Source organism: Sparus aurata, chromosome 9 (genome assembly GCF_900880675.1).
Source record: "Sparus aurata chromosome 9, fSpaAur1.1, whole genome shotgun sequence".
NCBI classification, from domain to species: domain Eukaryota; kingdom Metazoa; phylum Chordata; class Actinopteri; order Spariformes; family Sparidae; genus Sparus; species Sparus aurata.
Genome location: NC_044195.1, coordinates 24,431,191 through 24,446,500, shown reverse-complemented (window position 1 = coordinate 24,446,500; position 15,310 = coordinate 24,431,191). Strand labels below are relative to the sequence as shown.

The 15,310-nt window shown below is 42.0% G+C and overlaps 1 protein-coding gene and 1 non-coding gene across 2 annotated transcripts; one reads left to right on the top strand and one right to left on the bottom strand.

Moving 5' to 3' along the window:
* Window positions 1-1,317: 1,317 nt before the first annotated feature.
* Window positions 1,318-1,391, top strand: trnat-agu (transfer RNA threonine (anticodon AGU)). The gene has a single exon. It is a non-coding gene; the product is annotated as a tRNA-Thr (tRNA).
* Window positions 1,392-6,637: 5,246 nt separating this feature from the next.
* Window positions 6,638-14,773, bottom strand: stx19 (syntaxin 19). Its single transcript, XM_030427309.1, has 5 exons — window positions 14,527-14,773; window positions 10,906-11,209; window positions 10,356-10,592; window positions 9,897-10,109; window positions 6,638-8,054 (listed from the first exon to the last, which is right to left on the bottom strand). Exons 2-5 carry the CDS (start codon window positions 11,125-11,127, stop codon window positions 7,818-7,820), a joined length of 909 nt encoding a protein of 302 aa, XP_030283169.1. The 5' UTR covers window positions 11,128-11,209; window positions 14,527-14,773; the 3' UTR covers window positions 6,638-7,817.
* Between the last annotated feature and the right edge of the window lie 537 nt (window positions 14,774-15,310).

Sequence of the window (15,310 nt, the reverse complement as noted above, 5' to 3'; positions counted from 1 at the left end):
TTCTTGGGGAACTTAGTCAAGTCACGATGTATCGTACAGAATCCTTACATCATGTCCGGCGGCCATAGCGGAGATAATATGACACACACAGAAAACTTTAAACACTCCCTTTTGTTTTACACCAGTTTCACATGTGCTGAGCGTTAAACCCAGTGCTCATTCATCCACCCACCTGTCAAAAAGATGAACATATCTTTTAAGTCGCTGTAGCTGCTACACACATATGTGTCTATTACCCATTGACTCTATCTACATGGGATCGACGCAGATGGCTTACACGCGGATATGGCGCTCCAATCTTCCCACAGCTCTTATTACTGAAGCTCATATATCACTCTGACAGAATATTTAAGTTTGAACATTCATCCTTCGATAGGTAATAAATAACCGCCCGGGCTTTGTTATTAGCTGGTTTACAAAACTGTGAGCGATCATAGTTTGCTTTCACATTAAAGAGCCTCTTGAAATAAATAACACGGTCAGAGCTGCGAGACGTGTTAAAGTTTCAAGGAGCATGTATATATAAGTTACTTATCACATTACCCATTCAGCATTTATTCCAGCGCTCTGTGAGCTATTTAAATTCCCATTTATGTAACAGACACTTGAGTACAGACATTTTATGTTGGCCATTTGCTTTTACGCAGTAGGGTCAAAAGGTAAAGTCAGAATACTTCGAACGATGATATCAGATCGGCTGGCATGGACCAATGACTAATGTTAGCATCTATCACCAAACATGTTTGCTTTGATTTGGCGTGATTTCATGTTTCATGTAAGACGGTGAGAGTGCAAAAAAGAGAGTGTGCTGTGGCTTAGTTGGTCAAAGTACCTGTCTTGTAAAAGGGAGATCCTGGGTTCAAATCCCAGCAGTGCCTCTCTTACCTGTTGCATTTCCTTGTTGACAGCCCCTATTCAACAGGGTACCCACCACTAGGTTGGTTTGTTTCTTTCTAGCCCTGACCAAATAACGAAGCATCTATCGCCAAAGACTTTTGTTTTGATTTGGTGTAATTTCATGGTTCATGGAAGACTCCATGAGAGGACCAAATGCAAAGGTGCTGTGGCTTAGTTGGTCAAAGTGCCTGTCTAGTAAACAGGAGATCCTGGGTTTTAATCCCAGCGGTGCCTTTGTTAACTGTTGTATTTCCTGCTTGACGGCCCCTATTCTACAGGGCACCCACCAGTAGATTGGCTCTATCATGTTTCTTTTCTAGCCCTGACCAAATAACGAAGCAGCTATCGTCAAACACTGTTGTTTTGCTTTGGTGTGATTTCATGGTTCATTGAAGACTCTGTGAGATACTTAAAGGAAAAGGCGCTGTGGCTTAGTTGGTCAAAGTGCCTGTCTAGTAAAAAGGAGATCCTGGGTTCAAATCCCAGCAGTGCCTTTCTTGGCTTTTTTAAAGAGGTTTGCAGAGGACTAAAACCACCATTATCTCACCTGCATTCACCGCAACGTCAAGCAAAACACAACCAATCAAGAATGTTCTCTGGAAGAACACGGAAATTAAAACAGACATATTTGATAAGAAAACCAACTAACTCACAGAATTCTTGACTTTTTTAGTCTTCAGATGTTGGTTCTCACCGGATGCTAAAAACTTAAACGTGTCCTTATCAGTCACCTTGAGAGTTGACAACATGATTTTCTGATATTTCTTGCGTGGTGCGAAGACACCTCAAGTCAAGTCAGGCAAGAACCTTGCCCCCTTTAAAGAGTTTCTCTTAATTAGACTTCATATCCTCTGTATTGTCCATTTTCAGGACATTTTGATATTAACTCTTGTACCTTTAAAGTTTGGTCAACTGTTTTGTTGGGATTCGTTTGATCAGGATCAGGTCAGGTGACAGTGGAGGGGAGTCCATGACGGTCGGGACTTCTTTGTCTTCTTTGGTCTTTGAGTACTTCTTGCAAAGTACTTAGATGTGTTTTGGGTCATTATGCAGAACCGTATAGCTAATACCAAAACTTCATCATTACTTACCATTATATTGGGAAAATATGTGAATGACACCCCCTTATATACTATACTTGTATCAGCAGAGATCCTGCCCCAATTTTTTTTTTCAGGGCATCATAAATCTGGAGAAAGATATCTGATGAGTCTCTTTTTCAGGTAAATTAAATCACTTTGGTTCAAGGTATCTGTATTTAACGACCTGGAAATGAGACTCAACAATTTATGTTCTCCAGAATTGTTTACTACACCTTGGAATGGTGTGTTGAAGAACATCGACCAAAAATACCTCACATTGTGTTCCTTTCGGGATTCATTTTAAGGCGTTTTTTGTGTCGTTGGCTGTTTTACAGAGCAAATATAGAGGGAAGATGGGGAGAGAAAGAGGGCAGTGGCCTGCAACAAAGGTCGCCAGCTGAAATGAAACCAGGGATATTGCAGCTGTATCTCTTCTGCTACCAGGATGTCACATTTCTTTATTGATTGTCATAGTTTGATGTGTTTATATCTAACATACTGTGGCAATGCCAGTCTTGGAGGGTGGTTGTTAAAAATCATCTGTTTAACCGAGGGCGATTAGATGCTCAAAACTTTGGAATCAAACAAAATAGAGAAGAACTTAGTTGAACTCCTTTGTGGTACAGTGCTTTCCATTATATATACTTCATTAATCGGACCATTTTCACATTCAAATGTTTCAAAAAGTGCCATTTAACTTTTACTTGTTGCAGATTGAAGACTCCATCGCTACGATTGTTGCATAGTTGCTGGTTCTCTGGCTGCTACTGCTCTTTCCAGACTCACTGTACAGTTTCTTTGATTTATCGCTTTCTGAGGGTCCTGATATCTCTCTGTTCAGATTTTGATGGGAGTGATAAAACCAGGCAGTAAAGTAATGTCAGCTCTCTATAACCACAGCTGGTGTTACTCACAGGAGGCCCGCTTTGATGATTTTTTCTTTGTGACTGACAGGACCGACAGAAGAAATACCTACAGTACATAGCCGCATACAGACGTCACTGTATCTCTGTCAGCCATGATCAGCGCCGTAAACCCTCATACGTCTCAGATGTTCACATTATCGTTAAATCAGAGGTGATGGATGGGCTTCGTCTGGAAAGTGGGCAGAGGCACTCACGGTGAGTATGTGGTTGCTGTATTGGATGTGGAGACATTCTGAAGGACAGCAAATACAACTGGATAAGTATACATAAAACCGGTAGATCTTTTAGCCAAGAAAGAAAACAGACTTTTTTTTTGGAGATACAACCCTGCTACTCGGAATATCACCCAGAACCTGTGAAAAAGATAGGACTGGCCTTGTTGCTTTCAGGGCATCCCATCTTGGAACAGGTGTTCTGTATGTGCAGTTGCACTTGTGTTGCGCAGCTTGTTGAAACACAATGACGGCCTGAGAGTCAAAGGTTAAATCTGATTCGGCGAGGAACCAGAACAAACTCCTGATTGGCTCCAGGCTAGCCGGTTTTCACATGAAATGCTGGATAACAACTTTGGAGCTGGGGGTGAACAAGATGAATCCACCGTGGAACATATAAACATGAGAAAAACTTGTTGTTGTACAGGGCAGCTCCCAGAGTGGGTGACTGTTTGAATGTGAAGCAGGGTGGTGCTGGGAAAAGATCAGCTCACTTACCCTGCCTTTACAGGGAGAGGGAGAGAGGGAGGGAGGGAGGGAGAGTTTTGTGAAATATGCTGGTGACTCTGTCTGACCTGCCTGGTGTGACTCTGGCTGACCTGCCTGGGGGTCAGACATCCAGAGGTTTCTGAACTGACCGCTGTGCAGTCACCCATGGCCCGGTGTTCTCAAGGACGGCTGATATGAAAGCCCCAGAAGCTTTCCCCCAGGTCTGCAGACTCTCCCGGAGCCCTGCTGCTCTGCTTAATTCAATCTCATAGACTTCTCTACTTCCATTTATTCCCGCTATTCTTTGCAGCCCTGTCTCCTATAAAATTACATTTCATACGTGACAAATTTGCAGCAGCAGTTACATTTTGTGAGAAACAGAATGCTGACGGAAAAACATTCTCTGTGAGCACAATGAGGAAATGTTGTCGATTAACTCCCAAACTGACGTATATCGCTGTATCCAAAACATGAGCATTGCAGCGTAACAGCAGGGATAAAAGTAAATAATGACCTTTATCAAGCGGTCACAGTCTCGTTAGGTTTGGAAAACAACTACTTGATTAGGATTATGCCCTAAACTACTTGGTGAGGCTTAGGCTCAAAAACTACATGGTAAGGTTTAGGAAAACATTGTGGTTTCTACTATTTTACTGCTATAACTTCAGTTACTAACGTGTCCATGTTACCTGAGTAGTGTATGTTACTTCATATGTGACACAACTTCATCGTGTCAATAAGTTAGAAGACCTCACCGCTGACTTTGTGTTTAAAACTGGACACCAACAGCGGCTTACTGACTTTTCACTCTTTAGACTACTTTCCCCTTGGCAGCTGTAATACTTGCTAAAGCCACAAGAGGTTGCCACCAAACAACAAATTTGATTATGGGTTGTAATAACCTGCTTTAACTTTCGACTTATATGGCTGTTTTTCTGATCAGGACAGGCTCCGCATTTCACTTGTTTTCTGCCAAATTAGCGTATCTTTGCACTGCACTACCAACTTATAGACTTTACTTTTACTTTTTTTTGGTTATATTTCTGCACTGGCAGCTCTCAGTTAAGGTTGGAGAAAAATCATGGTCTGTTTCAATGCAGGAAAAAAAATCTGCAGTGACAGAAGACATTAGATTTTTATCAACATATAACCCAAATCAGGGGCGCCGTTTAGCTCAGTTAGAGCGCACGCCCCATGTGCCGAGGCTCTGCAGCGGACCTGGGTTCGACTCCCGGCCCGGGTCCCTTTGCTGCGTGTCACTCCCCCTGTTTCCTGTCATATCTTCAGCTGACCTATCAATAAAGCCATAAAAGGCCAATAAAATACTAAAAAAAAAACATATAACCCAAATCAGGATCCTGCCCTCAGCCAAAGTGCTTTTGTTCTCTTAATTTACCCACAGATTGGTTTAGGTACCAACCCTGCACCTCCAGAGGGGGTACATTTCATTCACTCAGAGAACACTTTCTTCTGAATTAATCCAGGCTGTGATTATGTTGTTCAGCACAACATGATTTAAACAAGTAAAAACATAGTGATTTACAAAAATAATTTCTAGGAGACAGGGTTGTTTTATGTGCATGTCTCTGTGTTAAGACAGCTCTCACATGATCAAGAGAAAAGAGCTTGACATGTCCCGTAATTTTCATAATGTGCTGACAAGTCATTTGGGTAATACAAGTTTAAAATGGATCATCAGCACCAGGCTCTGACAACATTCAGAGGGCTTTTCAGAATGAGACAGCCTCTTCTGTTCTCTTCTGATTTTATTTTTCTTTTCTTTTGTGGAGCAGAAGTGACAAAAACTATTGCCAGTGTTGGTGGAGCAGGTTTGTGTTGTATAACTGATCAAAGTGAAACTGAATTCTTCTTCTTTTACTGAGAACTGTCTTTGTTTCCATATACCGACAGTTTAAACATTAAGTAATCAACTCCTTTCTTTTTTTTCTTTTTTTTTTTTTAACTGGCAATTATCTCAGTGAACACTGGATGGCATTGTTGCTGTTCAGGAACGCTGCAATTTGCAGCAGCGCTTCATTATTCTTCCCCACGTCTGAGAGGAGGCAGAAACTACTGTGCAGAATCACAACGTATTGCTATTGGATTTACATATGCACATTTACATATTTGATGCATTTAAGTCTTTGTTTCAAAATCGAATTCTCACCAGAGTGAGAGTGAAACACCGGCGATCAGATTCACGGAGAGACTTTTCCTGTCAGATAGCAGAAGTCAGCAAACACCTCGTGTCTCACCTGGTTCCTCTACTAGACCTGAGGGAGCAGTGTAAGTATCTGTTTAAGGTGTCACACGAGTTATCATGTCTTTTTTTGATGCTTTTACGATTGTCTGTCCATTTTAGTCCTGACCATGTTACCCAATGTTTACCTGATATTAAAACGTCGTGAATGCTTTTCATACATTTTTTTGTAAGTCTAGGAGTCGTCTTATATAAAAAGAAACACTATTTGACGAAGGTGAGTCTTCTGGCAGAAGTTAACGGTTCTGTTGACACACCGTTCCCAGCAGGAATATACAGCAGCTCTCTGGAGTAGAAGGCAAACCAGATTTTCCAGTCTGGCTCCGGCACACCCAGTCCACCTGTATTTTGTCCAGGACACCAGACACCCCGGGTCAGTGAGTCGCTGAAGAACATCACTGTCACTGCTGATGAGAGGCGACTGTACTTCAGCGTGATCATGAATGAAAGAGACTGTATCTCCTCAAATGAATTGATTAGTAATTATCAATGCAGACAAAATGCATCAGTATTTTTAAACTAAGCATTAAAGGGGCTCCGTGGAACTCTGTCGGTCATTAGTCTTCGTTAGCGACTCCATTCCTGAGCCAATATTCGCTACTGTAGCAGCGTGGAGTACTTGAGAACGTCCATAAAGTCACCGGAGTCCTTTACAAAGAAATCCAGCAGCATTAAATGACTTTCTCAGGTCGTCCACAGGCTTGAAGGCATCCAAGAGGGACGGGGAATGAGCAATAATAAAGTGATTAAATACATGTAAATCACTACAAATTGTTTCATAGAGCCCCTTTAAGTAAAAGGTGAAACAGGGCATGATTACCTGTCAACAAGTGCGAGTCTGTTACACAGTGTACTGTACCGCCAGCATTTTACTTCAGGATGCGGTACTCCCGCAGGCGAGAGCTTTCCAGGCGATTTGAATTCACTTCTCTCCTCTTTTATGCGACATCATTTTAATAATAACGATACACACGGATGTGTGTTTTTCATCTGCACAGCGTAACAGCTCCAACACACTCGCACATTGAAGTTCCACTCTCAAATACAAAACAATCCAGAGAAATAACATCTTCCATCATATTTTTCCACCAGCGACTTCAATGGTTTCCTGCAGCTTTGTCACAGTGACAGAAATATTTTGATCAAGGCTCGTAATTCAAAGTATTTTTTTCTTTTTTTTTACTTGAATCCCTGCCTCTGTAAAACCAAATAAAAGGAATAGTATGTTTTTTTTTTTGCCGCTAAAAACGGCCATGCTTTGATATGCAAATGAGATTAACGACTAATTGCGAAACAAGTTCTTTTTTTTCTTTTTTTTTTCCTCTTAAGCATGCGGAGTGACAAAATGAAACGAATACATAACGGCTGAAAATCTCTTAGGATGAGGATCTTTCGCCGCTGCGTTAAATTCTAGTTTCTGCTGATCAGAAAATAGAGAGAGAGAAAAAAGATGGTCTTAAAGTCTTAAAGTGCACATACTGTGTAAAAAAAATAAATGGTCATTAACTAGAGCTCCTGAGGCAGAAAAAAAGATGAGAGGCTCCTCTGAAAAAAAAAAAAAAAGAACAAAAAAAAAACGGTGAACTATCAGTGTTGCTGATCTGGCAGCGGCAGAGGCAGTGGTCTCCCCCTTGTTTGTGACCTCTGTCAGATGACAGTGAAGGTCTCCAATAAGCAGCAGTGTTGGTGAGTAGCACTCACTGAACTGTCTCTTTCAATAGCGGTCGCCTCACATCCTCTTGAAAGAAACAAGTGCCTCAAATACCAATTCTGGCCTTTTCCCCCTAATTGTTTTCTATGCTCTGCTGAATCTGTCTTCACTCCGTTCAACAGTGAAACCGCAGCACCATAACCCTCACTTTAATGGTGCTTAAAGCCGATGTTTCTTACTCCCAAAAGTGAGAGTTTTCGACTAAAACATTGTTTGAAATGGGGTAAAAATGCATATGTTTTATAAGCAGCATCTCCAGGGAGGGCAGCAGCAGCAGCACAGCTGTCGGAGCGGGTTCTTCTTCTTGTACCTGGCGGCCAGCTTGAACTTCTCGTTGGATGCGGCCACGTAGTCCTGTGTCCTCTCCACGTTGGTCTGGATGTGCTCGATGTAGGCGCCTTGCTCCTCCACCAGCATGAAAATGTCCATGAATAGGTCCCTCAGCTCCTTCATGTTGTTCTCCAGGCTTAACAGCTCCTGTTGGGGGGGGGGGAGAGGGATAATGGGATTAATACTGCAGATATGACGAATGTGAGTCAGAGGCTGGAGGTGGTTGGTAAAAGAGAATCGAAAGACTTAAGATGCAATGTGGGAACGGATTCAGTTCTTTATGAAACACGACCCGAGTGCTGAAATTTCACAGACATCATCTTTTTTCTACTTTGATGTCCAGGTTCACTTTGAGTTCACATATTTAAAAAGTGGTTGCAAAGTTGTTCCTCCAGGCCCGCAGCATCTATCCTCCCGAGGAGCGTGATTGATTTTAATCACTGTTTTTGTTTTAAGCCAAAACAGCAGAGCCAATATTTTGTCTTCTCCAGTTAGACCCTATGAAAGATTAATTTCCAATTTCCACTCTCATTTATTTTCTTCCTTTTACCCCTTTGTGTCATTAGATGCAGTAATGTGCGAGACAGGCGATCATCACACGTTCCTGCCATGTGTAACAGATGGCGGTGACGGGCAGGATTCTCATGATTATGACTTGCAAGCGTTCGTGCTTATCAGACGGCTCGGGACGACGACTGCCGGCGTAATGAGTGCAAATTGCAAACAGACTGAATAGTTATCAGTAATAAGCTGCAGTACAAATGTGTGCGTTTGCTAAATAAGCGTCGATTGGGGTTATTTTGTTTTGAACGAGGCATTTTAGCAGACTTTTGGCTCTGAAAGTTGTTCAATTTATCAAGCTTTATTTGATTTTTCAGCATTTTGGGCACCTAGAGATGTTGGAGCTCTCAGACGAACCGATCGCCAGAATAAATGATGGAGGAGTATATTTCTGAAAAACCACAGATGAGTTCAAATTTGATATATTTTTTAAGTTTCATCTATTCTCTTTCATTTCCTTTGCTTCAATTTTAAGATTTTCTCTGAACTTGTGCTCTCATTAGGTTTAAGCCCAAAAAACACTCAGTTCAGGTGAGGAAAACATCATGTTTTGGTTTAAACTACCTTTTTTGGTTGATGCAAATGTCCTCAGATTATCCGAGGTTTCATTAAAAACACCCAGTTTTGTCGGCATGAACACAAATTGTATATACATATATATATATATCTATATATATATATATATATATTCATGGCATTTATGTACAAAAGTTTTTTGTCCCTGCATACACAGCTAGAAATCAGCCCGAGGTCTCCTTAAAAATATTCAGTGGTTTGACACTTTCAAATGTTGAAACACAGACATGAACCGCTGTCACTGGCTTGTTTTGGTCACCACAAACACAGCTAGAGATGTTCCACAGCCTTGTTAAAAACACCCAGTTTTGTCGGCATAAACACAAAATCCCTGAAGCAAATATCTGTTGTATTTGCCTCCTCAAACATGGCTAGAAATCGTTCTGAGGTCTCCTTAAAAATATTCAGCGGTTTCACACTTTCAAATGTTAAAACGCAGACTCGAACCCCAGTCTCTGGCTTGGCAGCCTTATCGCCTCGAACTGCACCACCCTCCCCTCCACCGCCAGCCATGAATGTGATATGACACGTTTTGTGGACGTGTCAATATGGTATGTAGCCTATGACACATACACATTTGTTTTTCCTATCAGTGGTTTGCAGAAATTGATAACATGTTATCCTGGGGAACGGGCTGTCAGACGAGATGTTCCCTGCTGCATTTTTCACTATTCTACTGAAAAAGTATTAACTATGTAAATGAATGAGACAATTCCCCTATAAATCCGATTGGAAGCCACCACATACACAAAAGAACAACGCTTGTTCCATCTAAGCTGATGACTTGGAGACCTACAGCGCGTCTAACAAATGGATTGCATTTACAAAATATCATCATTCACCCTCTCGCACCTTGTGTCGCTGTTCAATCTCGGACAGCTGCGATCGCGTGATCCTGGCGTCGTTCAGCAGGTTTTCGTTGAAGACCTCCCATTTTCCCGCGGCCACCATCTCGTTCACCTCCTCCTCCGTCACATCCCTCCCTGACACCTCCAGCTGCCGGATAATGAAGTGCTTACAGCGCTCCTGCTTGGTGAGCAGACCTTCATTATACTGCAGCATTACCTGGACATCGTGATAGGAAGAAGAGAGAATAAAAGGTAAAGACGGGGAGTGGAAATGAAAAATGAATTGTAATTTGCTCCATTTAAATGTCACTGTGTCTTTCTTTCTATCTACAATAACAGTAAAAATGAACTAAGTTCTGTTGAGACAACTTTCAATTGTCCCTAAAGCTAAAGTTAGAAAGAAAATATCTAATAACTGTTATCTAAAGTTTCTACAGTAGAGTGGTAGCAACATCTTCCCAACCTGCTGGAACTTGCGGTACAGCGCTGCATGCTGGGAGCGCTGTATTCTTGTCGTAACAGCAGCGGGTCCCTGCAGGTCCTCGGTCCTTTGTACTTGCTTTGAAAGTGCATCTAAGCGTCTGTGGAGGTTTTCGGCCTGGAGCTTGATGTCCCGCGTTATGCTGCTCTCTTTCTTCATCACGCTGAAACGACGCATGGTCGCCACCAGGGTCCTCTGCTGCTGGCTGAATTTAAGGACCTGTTTGAGGTGGAGATTAGACAACAATTGTGATCGCTTCAGACCACAAATGCATAACACAGCAGTTGAATGCATGATAGCTCAGTCAGCTTTGGAGTTCAATGATAATGAAAATTATGAAAAAAAGAAAGAAAGAAAGAAAAAAAAAAGAAAGAAGGAAAAGAAGAATTGAAGACAAACGAAATCAGATAAGTCTCGTCGATATAGAATTTAAAAAGCACCTCTATAAAGAATTAAGAAACAAATCAACAGCCAAAGCAATGCATCAAGGTTCAAACTGCATACAAAAAAAACAGCAAGAAAAGGAAATGACCTCAGTCTCCAGCACCGTGATGTCATCTCGGATTTGTTGAGCCTCAGACAGGAAGTTCTCAATGATCGGCTCCTCCTCGAACACCACGGCCTGTGGTTGGATGACCCCGACCTCCACAGAGTCGTCATTATCACCCTCCGCCGAGAAAGGGTTGGCACCCACGCTCGCCGCCTCAGAAAAGTCTTGAGCCCTCTGCTGCAGCTCCTCCAAGCGGTCCCTCATCGCGGAGGAGCCCTCACCGAAGCCGGCTAGCCTCGGAACGCAAAGTTGTTGCGTTGCGAACAAAGTTCTTGACAAGAGAGCGCTGAAAAGTAAAGGACGTAACAAACTGGGTTGTTGCAGAAGGTATCAGCAGTAAGTGCAAAGCAGGGACGCCAGCAAATATTGATATTTAAGTAGCTTAAATGTGATGGTGAGATCCGAGGAGAACTGTGTCTCACTATTTACACACTGTGTCTTTGTGGATCTAACTACAGGTAAACCCACAGACAGGAATCACATGGGTTTATCTGTTTATTTAGACTTGGCTGTAAGGACAACACTAGGAAGATATAAGCTGATCAGTAAATACCTCTAAATGTTAGGCTAGCTGCTTTTAAATCACAATTAGCTTTACAATGTTTCATACTGCCGGTTAAAGCAACAGCATGGCATGACACCTTGATACCACAGGTGCACTGTTTTTGAAACCAAATACGTGGAAATGTGGAATATTTGAGAAGAGCAGCTACCAAACCCAGACACCTAGACGTAAGTTAGTCTCATTCACTGAATAAAGACTTTCATAAACAATTTCATTTACACATTAAAGATCCTTAAAGTGGTGTTCATCTGCAAGGATTATCCTTCCAAACCAAACATGAAAGTATCATAAACTCGGTGGCCACAGAGCTTATTTTTTGGCAAAAATACAAAATCTGTTGCAACAATTCCCATCGGCTTTTTGACAAGTGAGCAGGACCCTGCAGTATGTTATGACACATGCTATGTGCTAAACTAAGACACTGAAGTGCGTATACATACAAAATGCAGAAATAATGAAACATCACTATATTTCATAATGCACACAGTATGCCTTAACCAGTGTAGGTGATATGAGAGTGATTACTGATGTAAATAGGCTTATTGGAATTTTCTTGTAATTACAACCATGTTGTTGTTCCATATGATGTTTAAGTTTCTACAAGCTGATATTGTGTTGTCAGTGAACATTTCACCAATTTGTTCAGTATCAACATTTTGCTACTTGCCGGATACGGAAGCTCACATTCTGCACCGTTTTCTATATGGTTGTTTATTTTGATTTTGTATCATTTATTACACGATATTATATTATATTCAAACATCTCTTCCAGTACTGATACTTTTAGTGTTGCTTTATCTTTTCATATCGTATTTGTCCGCTGTATGTATTTTATTATTGTAACGTCTTTTGGGACATGCTGTTTCTTAGTTAGCAGTACAGTTAGTCATATTAACTCTACTCCTGAGACACTCCTTGGTTGCAGGCCTCTTCATACTGCACGTAAGGCGACGTTGTATACTTAAGTCTACATTACAGCAGTTATTACAGCAAGAAGACTGCCAAATGGCTGACAGCAGTATGAGTCACACCGGTGGTTAATTTAAAAAGGACACCTGGGTATACTTCCAGTGGTTTCTGTGGCGACCAAAAGTGACCACCTTTCACAGGAAGTAGGGATGCAAATTTAAAGTTGTTTTGTGAATCAATTAATCAACACCAAATCTGGTGAACATTTTTCGTTTAGAAAACAGTTTTAACCACTGACATGATGATGTTTGATGTAAAATCCGACTCGGCTACACAAGGAGACAAAAGAGCAGATAAACTAAACACTGAGATACCAGACTGATAACGAAATAACGCAAAATCAGTTTTTGGTGTATTTGTACCCATCTCTTATTGTCGATTAAGACATTTTCAATCGGTTTAATTCTTAACAGCGATGAATTGACTAATGATTAATCGTTAACAGCCCCAACATGAAGTCGCACCATCTCCATCTGCGGCTGTAGCGACCAAACAGGTATTCTAAGCCAAACCATGATGTTTTCCTAACCCCAACCGAGTGGTGTTTGTGCCTAAACTTAAGCGGAGCATAAGGACAAGGTTGCGACAAAAGAGAAATCAAAAATTCAACTGAAACAGAGAACAAACATTCTGTTTGAACTCACTTGTGGTTTTGCTGTAGCGTACTTAGCTGACAAGTATTCTTTTACCAATTTGGTTGGCAAGCAGGCGCACTATAACTGATGAGACATACGCTATCTGCTCTCTGCCGAACACAGATGTATTTTTAAACTGTATGGGAAAAACAACACGTGCAAAAAGTTTATCTGCAACATCAATCAAAGAGACTCCGGCTCCTTTTTCCCAGGAGAGCCGAGGGGGGATGTTTGTGTTCAACAGCACAGTCAGCAACAAGTAGAGAAGAGAAAAAAATGCCAGGTTGTCTCACACTCTACAGGAGAGGTGACCTTGATAAAGACATCACCTAAACAAGCACAGACACAACATTTCACACGTCACCGCTGTTTACCCGTTTCGAAATGAAAGAAGATGTCTTGAATATCGAACGACTATCACTCTCCAGCCCCTAACTCACATATTTGCCACGGCTAAAGTTAACTGAACTGAGGTAGTTATGATTAAAATCTGATTTCCTTTGTCGAGTGCAGTGCATTCCAACATGAATTCCAATACATCCAAAAGGGCATACCAACATTTAGACACTGCCTGAGCAACACAAGGATTTCAGTCTTAGAGGCCCTAAACATAATCTTTTGGAAGCACATGACTGTGTGTGTGTGAGGGGGGGGGGGGGGCATCAGGGAACAGAGTGTTTGGCTGCCGAGAAGTGGAGCATTTCAAATCACAGACTATCCCATTTCTGGATAGATTTCAAACAGGAAAGACCCTATTTGTGTGGGTGTGTGTGTTGGTATGTACAGGCGAGAGAGAAAGGTTGCTGTAACTGTTACAAACTTCTCCGAGCTCAAACACTGTTAAAGTACCCTTTGTTTATTCTTGGCTGAACTCTTTCCTCTCTCCCTCTCGTCCTACCTGCCCGACCCAGAAGAGCCGATTAAAAAAAATTGCTCAAAGGATTTGGGAGCAACATTCTCCTGTGTTTAGCCAAAAAAAAAAAAAAGAAAAATACCTGAAAGATATGGAGCAGAGTTTGCGGAAAAGGAGTCTAGCCTTTCTCTCTCTCTCTCTCTCTCTGCGATTGAAAGTTTTGTTCACTAAAAACAAGCCAATATTTTTCTTCTTCCTCCTAAACCCATCCGCCCCTCTGTCTGTGTTTTTGTCTAAAGGAAATGTTGTGCTGGCTTCATTTCATCTCCATGCAGGTGGAGCAGTAGGTGTTGTGTTTTATCACAGGATGAAGATCGCACTGTGTACGCCGGTTACAAAAAGAACTGATACTGCATGACATATTCTAAGTGAGCGGTCCTACTTTTATTCATATCTACACATTCTTATAACGAACAGAAAGCAACGTAGAACCACTACCACAAAGATTAAAGGCTACATGAGTGGAGGATTTATTTCCACGTACTACTTCAGCATACTTTAGTCTGAATTTAGGATTTTACCTTGAATTTGTTAGTATTCCATCACAGATTGCTGAGCATTTCCATTCAGAGTTGACTGGGAATGTAATCCAAGATAAAGGTCGCGCATTTTTTTATTTCTTTTTATCATGTCATGTCATCTTCAGATCTTCTCACGTCCACTCATCAGCTGTGAGCCACAGATTTGGAAGCAGTTACACTCACAGGCAGGGAAAGTTTTGAAGGAAGTCTGGGTGAGTCTCCTTCAGGCACCTCCCACCTCATACTGAAGACAGACCTGGAGCGGACCAATGGAAGTGGAGCAGACCGGAGGCCTATTTACTTATCTAAAGAAAATGAAAGGTGACGCGATTAAGTAAATGGGGAGGGAGAGACAGCACGGAGAGAGCGCAGGCGGCTCTCCCCCTCAGGCTTATTCCTGAAAAAGGAACACAGAGTCGAGCAAACAGTATTGTGTGCATTGCAAACAATGGGGATTGTGGTTTTGGGTGTCAACCGGGGCGTCGGGTTTCTGATCCGCAGAGTTGATTTCTGTGCAAAGTGTCCGGGTTAGCGGGGTAAGCCCACTTAGTCCGGGGGTATTGTACTCCTCAGGCCCCAGTAGCCCCGCTGAGTGCTTTTGACAGATTTCTACTGACAAGCTCTCTAACACCCAGGGCGCCTTTTCAACACGGGAAGGGACGCAGTCGCTCTTTGCTATGCAGCATGACACGCTGTGCAGAAGCTGTTTGAAGTGCGGCGTCAAAGGGAGAGAGGGGAGACAAGTTTTCGAGGATGAGAGGAGTTTCGGCGGGGGACAAGAGTT

What these genes read in the sequence shown, in the direction of transcription:
- stx19 (XM_030427309.1), bottom strand. Translation starts at nt 11,127, where the DNA reads ATGAGGGACCGCTTGGAGGAGCTGCAGCAGAGGGCTCAAGACTTTTCT. An exon ending in TCACGGTGCTGGAGACTGAG is followed by an intron (nt 10,593 to 10,905) that starts GTCATTTCCTTT and finishes CACCTCAAACAG; the next exon opens with GTCCTTAAATTCAGCCAGCA. An exon ending in AGATTGAACAGCGACACAAG is followed by an intron (nt 8,055 to 9,896) that starts GTGCGAGAGGGT and finishes CCCCCCCAACAG; the next exon opens with GAGCTGTTAAGCCTGGAGAA.